The 13,351-nt window shown below is 39.7% G+C and overlaps 1 protein-coding gene across 1 annotated transcript; it reads left to right on the forward strand.

Moving 5' to 3' along the window:
- The first annotated feature begins 2,040 nt into the window (after positions 1-2,040).
- On the forward strand, positions 2,041-8,545 carry gpr184 (G protein-coupled receptor 184). Its single transcript, XM_080053139.1, has 2 exons — positions 2,041-2,307; positions 6,355-8,545. The coding sequence occupies exon 2, from the start codon at positions 6,397-6,399 to the stop codon at positions 7,438-7,440; it is 1,044 nt and encodes a 347-aa protein (XP_079909265.1). The 5' UTR covers positions 2,041-2,307; positions 6,355-6,396; the 3' UTR covers positions 7,441-8,545.
- Positions 8,546-13,351: the final 4,806 nt, after the last annotated feature.

Consider the following 13,351-nt stretch of genomic DNA (forward strand, 5'->3'; position numbering starts at 1 on the left):
ACTAACCATAGGTTAATGCTTAAATAGTATTAACTAACTGTTAACAGCATTAACCAAGCATTAATTAACAGTTAATTAATGTACCCCTACTGTACCATCATACTCATAGTAATTTTTTAACCCTCCTCCCTTCAAGTTTAATCATCTAACCTACACAGTGTATCATGCACACAGAGCATTTGCAATAATGGAGTTAAAACATCATGACAGTAAACAACCAAACTTCAAAGAATAAGTTCACTTTAAAAAAAAGTTTTTAAAGAATACTCACATGCTCACATGTACTTTTGGCCCACACAGATGCAGGACCAAATCCGCAGTCTTCAACCTGTGTCCAAACTTTCCGCCTTGTTAGAACAAAACACATTCTGTTTTTTAACAAGCCCTTGCTGCCACAGTCTTTGGGTGCAAACAAATGGGGAGTTTATTCTGAAAAGGCAACTGTAAACACTCAAAAATACACACTCGCTTGGCCAACACCGAATGCTTTGGCCTCAACTTTATTTCAGCTGACCTTTTAAATGCATTTTTCTTCACAGAAAAAAGGCTACAGGAGTAATGATTACAGCAAGTGAAACCTGTTTTTATGTCCATATGGGGTGTGGAAAATGTTTGACATGAACTAAAAAAGGTTAATCTTTACTTTATAGCCTTTGGGGAAAAAGTATGACTAATCAAAAGGACAAACTGAAAGGTATTTCAAATAGGTTTTCAAAAGATGCTCTGGGGTTATTTTGGCATCTGTTTGTTTGGAAAAGCTCCTGTTTGATTCATCCCGTTTCAAGGTGCAGTTGTATTCATTTCACATGAAATGAGATTAGATATTTTATAGCCACCTTTGATTGTCACACTGAAACCGAAAGTGTGTGGCCACTGAGAAAAGCTTTTTACGATAATAAAAGTACCATGACGAAAGCCATCCTCTTCTTCTAATATTAGCTACACTGAACTGTTAATTGAACTGATACATGTTTGAATCAAAAAACCCTTAAAGCCATCATAGATATAATCCACCATCACACAGAGCCCCAGATGCTGAAACACTCACTCACCCCTTGTGGACAGGGGGGGAGGAAATGTGATGGATGAGGGGTGGTGAGGCAAGAAAGCCCCCTTTAGTATGTATTACTGTTAGCCTCATTGGCAAAAGACTACTAAACATTTCCTCATTTCTAATCTTCCTCTTTCCCTCTCTCAACCATTGCTGCGGTTGTCTTCAGGTATGCCTTCTTGCACATAGGAAAATACTCTACACGAAATCCAAACAGCTGGCGGGCGTAAATGTTTACTCAACACATTAACAGATATGCTGCAGCAGGCATCAATCACACATTCTTCTCATATACTTAAATAGATATTGGTTGTTGCACTGGCTCGGGGGTTGTTCTGGGTAAATTACGGTAACTGTCTGATAACCCCACAGTTTATACTGCTGCCTGGTACAAAGTTCATAACATGTAAATCTGCTTCAGCTCACCTCTTAACCTCAAGCTGTTCAGCAGTGGCACGCTATCAAGTACTGAAGTTTTTCTTACATTGAGTAACACTGAAAACCGACTCTGCGTCAATGGAATTGAATGAGGGAGAAAATATGATGAAGTGAAAGCTGTTTCAAAGAAGTGAAAATTATGCATTGCATAAAAAATGGCCACACCATTTAAAAAAAAGACTCATATCAATGTGAAAGTAAAATGGGGAAGTTGAGGTGTGCGACATTATCTCTATGTCTGCGCACAGAGCTTAAATTTCCCCTAAATACAGTGCTCACATTACATATCAATATAAGATTCAATCCCCCACCCGCTCTCTCCCTCTCTCTTTCTTTTTTTGGGAATTAGCATCTGCATCATAGCTGGCCCATCACAGTCTAGAGTTTCTCCCCACCCCTTGAGGCTTGCACTTCCTCCATGCACGTGTGCAAAAGCAAACCTCCCTCTTCCTACGTGTGTCTTCCCCTTTTATGTACTTCGTCTCATCCCTTCCCCACGCGTCTTGCTGACATTTCAACTGGCTGTCAACGACTAGTCATCTCACCCAGGACCAAAGAAAAAAGTATCAGGCCGTGTACAGAGAGGATAGACCTTGAACTGTGTTGTGTTATTGTTTTGACTGACACAATTATCTGGTGTAGTAATCAGTTGAGAGTACCATGTGTGACTGTATTGGCATGGCTCGTCCTCTGACCCTCCTGGACTCAACTCCAACTCGTGCCAAAACCGAAACAGCTCTGGAATGTGTCTGAAACTCCTCAACCACTGGACAGCTTTCTTCTACAATCAAGACACACTCCATATCAAAGACCAACAGGTGAGGTTATTGTTAATTACAGTTGTATGTAGTCTTAGAAAAAATAAGATGGGAAAGGGTGGGGAAGGTTTTATTTTAGTTTGAAGCCTCACTTTCTTTTCTTGTTTTCTTTAAATGCCCACATGGACTGTTGTCAAGGGAAAGTCGACATCCTTGAGGGTGTCTGAGCCAGTGTTGAAAGAAATAATTGGGCTAGAAATGTTTATTCTCTACAGGGTTGAATGTATTTTTGCGGTTCTCTCTGTGGTGGTCACAACAGGTTGGACAGTGCTGGGGAAAATGCTTGATAATGAGAAATAATGGAAATTCACAGGAATGTACCATGAACAGCTTTGACACCTCTGAAATACGGCTCTGGTATTAGGGAGGGACTCTATAAAACATATTTTTTCCATTTTGCTTGGAAAACGAGATTAGGCATCGAGAAAATTCCCCCTTTTGAGATAAAATGCTGATGTTTTGCTATTCAATAACAACTGAGTTTAGTTCAGCTTATTACAAACACATAGTTGGCTGAGATGGTCAATAGACAGGACTGAAGCTTGGGCCAGCTGTGTAAAGTAGCCATGTATTAGGATTATGTGGTGAAATAAAATGGTAATAATGCTTTACATGTGAAAAATTCTCCAAAAGAAAGGAGGTGTATGTGAATAGAACAAACACGTACAGGCCTATAAGTAAGAGGGAGAAGACCCGTTTGTGGTTAGTCACATCAGCAGCCAGACTGGTGACTAAACCCATGAACCATTTCAGAAAAGGTTTCAGTTTTATGAGCAAAACTTTCCGATTACTACTGCCTGTGTGGTTCCCCTAACCACGTTTTTTGAACATGTTATGAATAATCCATTAAATCCAGGCTATTACTCCTGCAGGCACATACAATCAAGTTACTTTATTTGTCAAATGCACAACATAACAGGCAAGCAGTTATAGCTGGCAAAGACATTTTTGTGTTCCAAGCTCTCCTCAACAATGCAACAATAAAACATAAAAAAATAGGCCTAGTATAGAATATAAGAGTAAAAAGAGTAACAGCGTACAGTGCAATAAGAACCAAAGTTTAAATAAAATAAACCTAGAATATATGTACAGTATATATATATATATATATATATATATATATATCTCAGACAGTAGTTAAGGGGCCTGTGGAGTTCAAGAGTCTTGTGGTGCTGGGAAAAAATGCACATGTATACACACAAACAAAGACACACGCGCGTGCACACATTATGGTTCCCTGAAGATGGTCTGACTCTAAATGGTTTCTCCATTATTGAGTTTGGATAGGCCAGCCTACCTCTATCCAGACGTTAATGGCATTAGATGCATCCTGAGCCTATAAACACAGCAGGGCCAAGCCTAAGTGATAGAACAGAACATTGAGGGGAATCAAAAATCTAAGAGTACCACTGAGATACAGAAAAAAATACCCATAAAGATACAGAATACGGCTTTAATTTCCTACTGAGGAAATCTGAGAGAGGGACAGGAAATTGCCCAAATAAAATCTACAGATAAAAAAAAGCCATTCAGGGCTTTTGTCATTTTACAAACAATAGCAACCATGTGTTCTCTTTTGTAGAATATGATTCAAGGGATTTACATTAGGAACACTTCTAACTTCATAACTGTAGTTTGGAGCCTTCCTGTGCTTTTTTAGCATCAGAACATTTTAGAACAGAGAGAGCAACGCAAACTAATATGCAGGATGTGTCTGCCCAACAGGCGTGAATAACGGCCAAAGATCTTTGATAAACTGGCACTGAACATGCATCTATCTAAGGGGTAAATCAGGGAGGGAATTCATTAATAACTTCATATTTGGTGTACATTTCACAGAACTCATTTTTCATGCTGCAGTAGATACTTAAATCCATCTTCTCTGGGTGAGATGCTACAGCCACCATGTTGGACATTTTTCAACATGTCAGTTAGTCTCTGTAGGGATACTTTTGAATTGGCAATAACCCGCTAGGTCGTCTGATTTTCCCTTCACTGAACCACAGATTCTTATTGCAACGATAAATTGGACTTAAGTTGGCTCCAGTCTGCCACTCAGACTTAGACCATGCTGGTCAAAAAGTGCAACAATTTATGGACAGATTGACAAAAAGCATAATGTGATGGGCTAGGTCATTTGGGAGCAGAGGTATGGAATTCATTTGCTAAAAAAACACTATACCTGTTATGCTGGCACTTTTCGTAAAAAAAACAAAGAAATTTACAAAAAAAAATCCATGACATTTTCCCCCCAGTTGAGGCAATCAGGAGGGATTTAGGCTATTTCAGTTTGTATTAGTACAAACTGCTTTTGTCAGGGAGCTTGACTAAGCCTGTGTACTCTCTAGGGGATGGACACTTTAGCTCTCTGTTCAAACCGCATACAGTCCTGGACAAAAGTCTTGTCACTTATCCATTTTGTAGAAACAACAGCTTATAACTTTAGTTTTAATTAATCCATTGGTTTTAGAAATGGCTTATATGAAAGCTAAAACCCTCCCAAATTATGTTTAATAAAGTAAAATTAATTTGCTTCACTGAAGAAATATATTGATCATTTAATGAACACAGAAAGGTCAGATGTTGGCAGGACAAAAGTGTTGTCGCCTACAGAGAGTAATGTGAAAATTTAACAAATAATTTACTTCAAATACAAAAATATGTTGCATAACATCAGTGAATTAAGTAGTGGTGCTGTGAGATCCATATTTAATATCTTGTATGACTTCCATGAGCTTGAAGAACTGTATCCATGCGGTTTGACAATGATTCATACAATTTATTGATGAAATCATCAGGAATAGCAAAGAAAACAGTCTTAGATGCCTCTCAGAGTTCATCAAGATTCTTTGGTTTGGTCTTCCATGCTTCCTCTTTCATTCTACCCCAGACATGCTCAATGATGTTCATGTCTGGTGACTGGGCTGGCCAGTCCTGGAGCACCTTGATCTTCTTCACCTTGAGGAACTTTGATGTAGAGATGGAAGTATGCGATGGAGCAACCATGTGATGTAATTCAACCGAAGATTCATCTGAGAAATCCACCTTCCTGGTCGAATCAGTGCCCAGAAACCAGCACTAAACAAAAGGCAATTAAAAAAAATGTGTGGCATTTTCTAAGGCCCACAGCCTGCTAAAAGGATGGATGCTGGAAAAGTGGCAGAATGTGGATTTCTCAGATGAATCTTCGGTTGAATTCCATCACAGCCGCAGCAAATATTGCAGGAGACCTACTGGAGCCTGCATGGATCCGAGATTCACCCAAAAAACAGTTAAGTTTGGTGGCGGAAAAATCTTGGTCTGGGGTTAGATCCAGTATGAGGGTGCGCGAGAGATTTGCAGGGTGGAAGGCAATATCAATAGCCTAAAATATCAATAATAAGTAGCTACCTCTTACATTCCCAACCATAAAAGGGGTCAAATATTGCAGCAGGGTGGTGCTCCATCACATAAATACAATAAATTGTATGAATCATTGTCAAACCGCATGGATGCAGTCCTTCAAGCTCATGGAAGTCATACAAGATATTAAATATGGATCTCACAGCACCACTACTTAATTCACTGATGGTATGCAACATATTTTTAAATTTATAAGTAAATTATTTGTTAAATTTTCACATTACTCTCTGTAGGCGACAACACTTTTGTCCTGCCAACATCTGACCTTTCTGTGTTCATTAAATGATCAATATTTCTTCAGTGAAGCAAATTAATTTTATTTTATTAAACATAATTTGGGAGGGTTTTAGCTTTCATATAAGCCATTTCTAAAACCAATGGATTAAATAAAAGTAAGGTTGTGAGCTGTTGTTTCTACAATAAGGATAAGTGACAAGACTTTTGTCCGGGACTGTATAGGCCTACTGTGAGAAAAACGGTCTCACACTCAGAAAGATCAGAAAACAACAACATTATGTTATCTCTTGAGCTCAGCAAACCTCGGAATAGGAAGTACCATGAAAGTATTGCAGGGGAAGCTCATGTCGCCGGTGTGAATTTTACTACAAACCCTTAATGTAAAACTCTTATGTTTTATGCTTCCAGGTCCATTTCTTGCCAGGAAATTGACAGAAATATAAAAGAACAATGAATGTCTCAGTCAAACAACAAGAGACAACCTCCAACTCAACTCAAGACGTGTGTGTTAAAATTGGCGACAGCCCCATCAGTGACATACTCATGGCTGCTTACATCACAGCTTTTGTCCTTGGTTTGATCTTCAATGTGCTGACCCTGTGCCCCATTTGGCAGCAAATGAGGCGGGGAAACGTTCTGGGAATCTTCCTGCTCAACCTGTCCTTCTCCGACTTGCTTTTCCTCCTCACTCTGCCCCTCTGGATCAATTATTACAAGCAGGACCATCGCTGGAAGCTAGGGGCTTGGTCCTGCAGTGTGGCTGGCTTCTTCTACTACTCCAACATGTACATCAGCATCTACCTGCTCTGCTGTATCTCTGTGGACCGCTGCCTGGTGGTCATCTTCCCGCTGCGCTGCAAAACCTACCGTACATCGCGCTCGGCCTGGGCACAGTGTATCATGGTTTATGTTGTGGTGATATTAATGCACATCATCGTACTGGTCAACGACAATCTTAAAGACGCCCACGATGAGAAAAACAACAATGACCGTTGCTATGAGACCTTCCCCATGGAGAAACCAGTAGCCTTGTTCAACATGCTCAGAGTCGGCATCGGCTTTATTCTGCCCCTGCTGGTTTTGGCTGTAAGCTACTGGAGGGTGCTGGCCACTGTGGGCCAGAGTCCGGGCCTGAGTGCCCAGGCTAAAAGGAAGGTCCGCCTGCTGTCGTTCGGGGTGATTGGGATCTTCTCAATGTGCTTTGCTCCCTATCACATCCTCTTGCTCACACGCTCGCTAGTCTTCTACAACAGCGCCAACACGGATCACAACGGAAGCTACTGCAAGTTCGAACAAACCATGCACTTTTTCTTCTCGTGTACGCTGGCACTGTCCAGTCTGAACTGCGTGGTGGACCCTGTGCTGTACGTCCTGGTCAGCAATGGAGTCCAGGAGGAGGCCAAACAGTGCTGGAGGAGGTACAGAAGGACAAAGACGACAGACTGTGTCGTAACTTCGTACACCAGAGGAAAGTCTAGTACTAATTTAATATGAAAATAAGTGCACCTGTGAGTTTGTATGCATAATGTTTGTGTTTGTTGTGCGTGTTTGCATAAAGAACATATATCCGATTATGCATAGTATTACTGAAGCTGTTGAAACTCGTCTTAGTTTTCGGAGGAAGCATGTAAGTGGCAGGATTATTTAAATTCCACAATCAACCCTTCGTGCACGGACAATCAAGACATCCTTGGAGAACCACGTTGCCGTCTTTGTCTCTGTTTTAATTCTCCCTCATATCCTGTGGCTGAAAAACTTGCATCTTAGATCTGTAATTGGATTGCAGGTTCCGCTCTCCCAAGGGTTCTTCAGTGATAGCCACTTCTGCTTTGTGGTTGGACACTGCTGGAGTTGAAGAGCCCTCGTGTTTTCTCTCGAATCTATAGATTGTGATTACGTGACCCTGGTATATCTAAAAGTGCAAAAACTCTAATGCATGCCAAAGAACGTATTTATTAGCATGACCGTGTGTCCCAATAGTGTCTGACCGTCAGTGAATCATGTTGAATATGAATACAAATAAAGCAGTGTTTGAACAGGTGCTTGGGCTTTGGGTTGTTCATTGTATGCACTAGATATGCCATGATCAATTTTGCAGTTGGGTTTCTAAACATTTCCAAAGGGAGGGAAAACCTGACAAAATGAGGAGACCATAGATCTGAGTACTCTGCTCTAAATGTAGCCCAGCTGTGTGCTGCAAATGTATCAAGTGGGCACAGTCTGCAGAGAGAGCGTGGGGGGAAAGAAAAGAGAGCTCCGTCCTCGCAGGATAATCTATTTTGACATGCCACAACATGAGGGAATGATATTCTACACCAGGACTCACTGTTTTATTTTCATGATTATTAGTTTGCATATAATATGTAGCTTTTCCATAGATTAATTGAATTTTCTCTATTTTACTGTTATTTCTTATATATTTTTTCTATTCCTTATTTCATTTTATTATATAAGTGTTACTTATTACTAATTCCGGTGTACTATTTTGTTTGGATTATTGTCTATATTTTATATATTATATGTACATCTGTTTGTTATATTGTTTTATGCACACATTGTTCTGATTGTTGTCTTTTGTTGTTGTCATGCGGTGAGAGAGGGAGATGAACCAAAAAGAGAAAAAATTTACGTGAGCAAAGTTTTTACATTTTTTTGTAAATGTTATCTAAAATAAACTGCTGGAAAAAATAATGCAGTCCTGAAAGGAATGAAAGAAAGAAAGTGATTCATCAACATTAGTGGCGGATATTGCTTTTCCTCCATCATAGAGTGCTTTCCCCATGCATTAATAAAGCTCTTAGTAGGTAACACTGACACATCTCCAGCTGAGCATTTGGCAAACAACCAAGCTTTGTACAAACATTTTGTTCCCTTTAAAAACCTGCTTTGTCATTGGTCTTTATTTGTACTACAAAAATATTTGGCTTAATACACTATATTGCTGCATTAAAGGTGAAGTAAGCGATTTATTTATGGTAATATAAGTGTTAAATCTTTATTCATACAGTGATCACTTACAGTCATATGAAAAAGTTTGGGACCCCCTTCTAATTTTGGGGATTTTTGTTCATCATTAGCTGGGATTTCAAAGAAGCAAATTCCTTTACATATATGACATACCTTAGGGAAACAGAAGCAATTCAGCGGTGTCATTTTGTTTATTGGAATAATAGAAAATATGCAATAAGCATCATAACAAAATTTGACTGGTGCATACATTTGGGCACCCCAAAAGAAAAATGTCATCAGTACTTAGTTGAGCCTCCTTTTGAAAAAATAACAGCCTCTAGACGCCTTCGGTAGCCTGTGATGAGTGTCTGGATCCTGGATGTAGGTATTTTTAACATTCTTACATACTAAAGCGATCCAGTTCAGTTAAATGTGATGGCTGCCGAGCATGGAAAGCCTGCTTCAAATCATCCCATAGATTGTCGATGATATTCAAGTCATTGGACTGCGACGGCCATATCAGAACATTGTACTTTTCCCTCAGCAGGAATTTGAACTGTGTTAAGGGTCATTGTCTTGTTGGAATATCCAACCCCTGCGCAACTTCAACTTTGTGACTGATGCTTGAACATTATCCTGAATAATCTGTTGAAACTGGGTTGAATTCATCCGACTATCCACTTTAACCAGGGCCCCAGTCCCTGAAGTGGCCACAGCATGATTGAACCTCCACCAAATTTGAAAGTAGGTAGCAGGTGTTTTACTTGGAATGCAGTTTTCTCCTTTCGCCACGTAAAGCACTTTTTATAATGACCAAATAACTTATTTTTTGTCTCATCAGTCCAAAGCATTTTCTTCCAATATGAATCTGGCTTGTCTAAATGAGCTTTAGCATACTCCAAGCAAGTGTATCTGTGGTGTGGGCGCAGAAAGGGCTTCCTTCTCATCACCCGGCCATACAGATGTTTTGGTGCAAATTGCAGTGAATTGTTGAACCATGTACAGATACACAATCTGCAGCCAGATGTTCTTGCAGGTCTTTGGAGATGATCTGTGGGTTGTGTGCAACCATTCTCACAATCCGCCGCATATGCCGCTCTTGTACTTTTCTTGGTCTGCTAGACCTGGGTTTAACTGCAACTGTGCCTGTGCCCTTCCATTCCCTGACAACATTCCTTACAGTAGAAATTGACAAATGAAACCTTTGGGAAAGCTTCTTGTAGCCTTCCCCTAAGCCATGACAATGAATAATCTTAGTTTTTAAGATCTTTTGGGAGCTGTTTTGATGATCCCATTCTGTCTCACTTCTGCAGAGAGTCAAAGAGAAGTGCAACTTGCATTTAGGCACCTAAAATCCCTTTTCTCATGATTAAACAGACCTTTATATGCGGTTCAAGGCTTAACAACATAATCCAACCAATTTTGTGTTTAAAGTCCTCAGTTTTACATGCTGTTACATGCATTAAAATCAGCAAAACCACAAGGGTTCCCATATTTTTGCACAGCCAGTTTTTCACATTTTATTTAATTTCATAAAACTAAATACTGCTTTTCAAAAAATCTTTGTTTGGAAAACATCCCAGTACTTAGCTGTTCCTGGTAAATGAAAGACATACCACTTTTATCTCTTTTGTGTGAAAGCAGAGTCAATTATAATGCCGGCTGAGAGGGGTTCCCAAACTTTTTCAAATGACTGTATATAGTGTGTGCGTTTCATGAAGCCGATCTCTCAGTCACTCGCTCTGCATGTAATCGGCAGATATACTTTTCGGGGATCCCACTACTTAAATCCAATCATAAGAGAGAACGCTACAAACCGGCACCCGTTTCACTGACGGTGCACGTGCAGAGTGACAGATGGGTGAATGTTTATGCGCCTACAATGGCGGAGCAGGTAAGAATCCTTCCCAATGTCTGTTTTGATGGTTTTTATCATGTTTTATCACAGTTACTGATCTGAGATGATGCTAGATAACTCGCTGTTTGAAGACCGCAGTGCATTAATGTGGTGACATAGGGACGAGGGAGGGGACTGCTAACTGCAGCCACTAAACTGACCATTCCGCTTACTGAACCTTTAAGTTCACTGATAGTGTTTACCAGGACCATGATGAGTGGACATTGTAGAAAAACAAATGGGATGGAATGCGAGTGTGCAATTTAGTTGATATCTTCAGTATGAATATTTCGCAACTTTGCTGATACTATTATTGAAATTTCCCCTCATTATCTTGATAACTCTATGGTGTTATCACTTTCTATCTCAACAGGATTTCCTAGTGTAACAGGGTTAAATAGTAGCTCATTGTTGCTAAGTGTTCAACAAAGGTGGGGGTAAGTCACTAATGTGCAAGTCACAAGCAAGCCTCAAGTCATAACCTTCAAGTCTCTTCAAGTCATAACCTTCAAGTCTCAAAGTCACTGTGGTGAGAATCAAGCAAGTCACAAGTCAAGTCATTGCTCAGGTCAAGCAAGTCACAAGTCAAGTCATACAAAAATCACATTATCTAACCCAGTTTCTACATTTAAAAGACCTGCATTCCACAGTTCTCTTCTTCATACCGTCATCGACAACATCATCCTTGAACTACAATTGAATTATTCTTGATCTGACCGAGGGGTCTTCAACTAAAATTTAAATGGGTCCAGTTGACAACATTTTCTTACAGCAAAGGTCCGAATCTCATAATGTCTGCATCCAATAGCGACCCCTTATCTATCACATATGATCAACACCGCACATTTCCTTTTCTTTCAACCACATTTAGGCTACTTTCAATTTCCAAGTAGCTTACTTTTAACATGGAAAACAAGAAAGGCAAATAGTAACAGATAGGCCTATACTTACACAAAACAGACACTTAATGCCCATAATGCATTTAAAATAAAACAGGGCAAGGATCTGCGCAAAAATATCATATCACCTTTTATTTTATGGCAGGATCACATTTTGATTCATCCCGATGAATTTATTTTTCATACTGGGGGGTGAACTGTCATAACGGGCAGTTTGCTGTGCTGTCGGTGCGGGGGCGGCGGCTGTGAGCTGTCGGAAGGAGCCGGTGAACGTGGAAGGTCGAACTTTTACTGTTAGGTCAAGCTTTTATAAAGCCTACAGTCCGTGGAGGTAGAGCGCTCGATAAGGAAGCGTGCGTTATCAAGGCAGCAGCGCTGCAGGAAACGCTCGTTACTTTCGTTTTCTTTTACAAGACTTCCCGGGGCCGTTACAACGTAAAAAGGGAAGGGAAGAAGGCGCTACATATTTACTGTGATTGGATTATAAGCGTGTGGGAGGCTCACGTGAAGTCAAAGTCAAGTCGAGTCTTTTATCAGTGTTAGTCAAGCAAGTCTCAAGTCCTCAAATTTGCGACTCTAGTCAAGTCATGTGACTCGAGTCCCCCATGTCTGGTGTTCAATAATTGAAAGATAAGACTGGTGATATTTGATTTTTTTTTTTCATTTTCAACAAATCCCATGAAGTGATCAAAACCAATGAATTGATAATACATAAAGCTGTTGTGCTCGAGTTACATTTGTAATTGTATTCGTTATAATGATCAGGAGAATTTTAGAAATGTTAAGTCAATTCCACATAACGTGTCCTTCTGCTGACAATACTTACTAGAGAGCATCCTTTAATGAAGGTAAATAAAAACTGTTTGCAGCTTTTTAAGTAAATTACTTATATATTATTAATGTCCTTTAACGATGAAGTCTGCAGAAGGAACATGTGGGCGACATCGTTTAAGGAAGTGGAGTGTTGAGGGTAATCATATGCATTGTTGGTCTTCCTCTCATTGGATTTGTTGACGATAAAGAAAACTAAAGAATAGCATTTAAAGACAAGCCATAACTGTTGAAGATTCATCTGCCTAACCAGATGCGTTTTTTTCAATCAGTTCAATAGATATATCTACTGGGATAGAGCCAAATTGATATGAATTCACAATGGTTACACAAAAGATGTTGTTCACTCACTCCATTATTTTACCACACAAACTCTTGCCAGTCAACGCTCAAGCCAATTTGGAGAACTTTGAAAAAATACAAAAAGTTAAAATATTAAAATGCAATCAAGTATAAATAAACTACCATCAGCTGCAGTACATCATCCATTAATAATCAATCTTCTCTACACTCAACCTTTAATGATACGAGTCAGCCTGTAGCCAGCAGACTATTTGGGGAATCAATATGTTTTCATTGATTTGCTCTCCAGAGTCAAAGCTCCCTAATGCAGGGTTGGTCTGAGTGCATTAGACAAGCTTTTCTTAAACTGAAGTTATTTCAGGTTTGGGGTGGGCATTGTGACACATACAGAACAGCAGGCGATTATAAATCATTTCCTCTACAATAATGAGCATTGGTTGCCGATCAGTTAATATTTCTACTGCACTGCTGCTCTCCTGCTGCTCACATTGTTATTGTGTGTCTTTAATCAAACAGCAAATCTTTA

This window comes from Ammodytes marinus, assembly GCF_949987685.1.
Source record: "Ammodytes marinus genome assembly, chromosome: 3".
Taxonomy (NCBI): domain Eukaryota; kingdom Metazoa; phylum Chordata; class Actinopteri; order Uranoscopiformes; family Ammodytidae; genus Ammodytes; species Ammodytes marinus.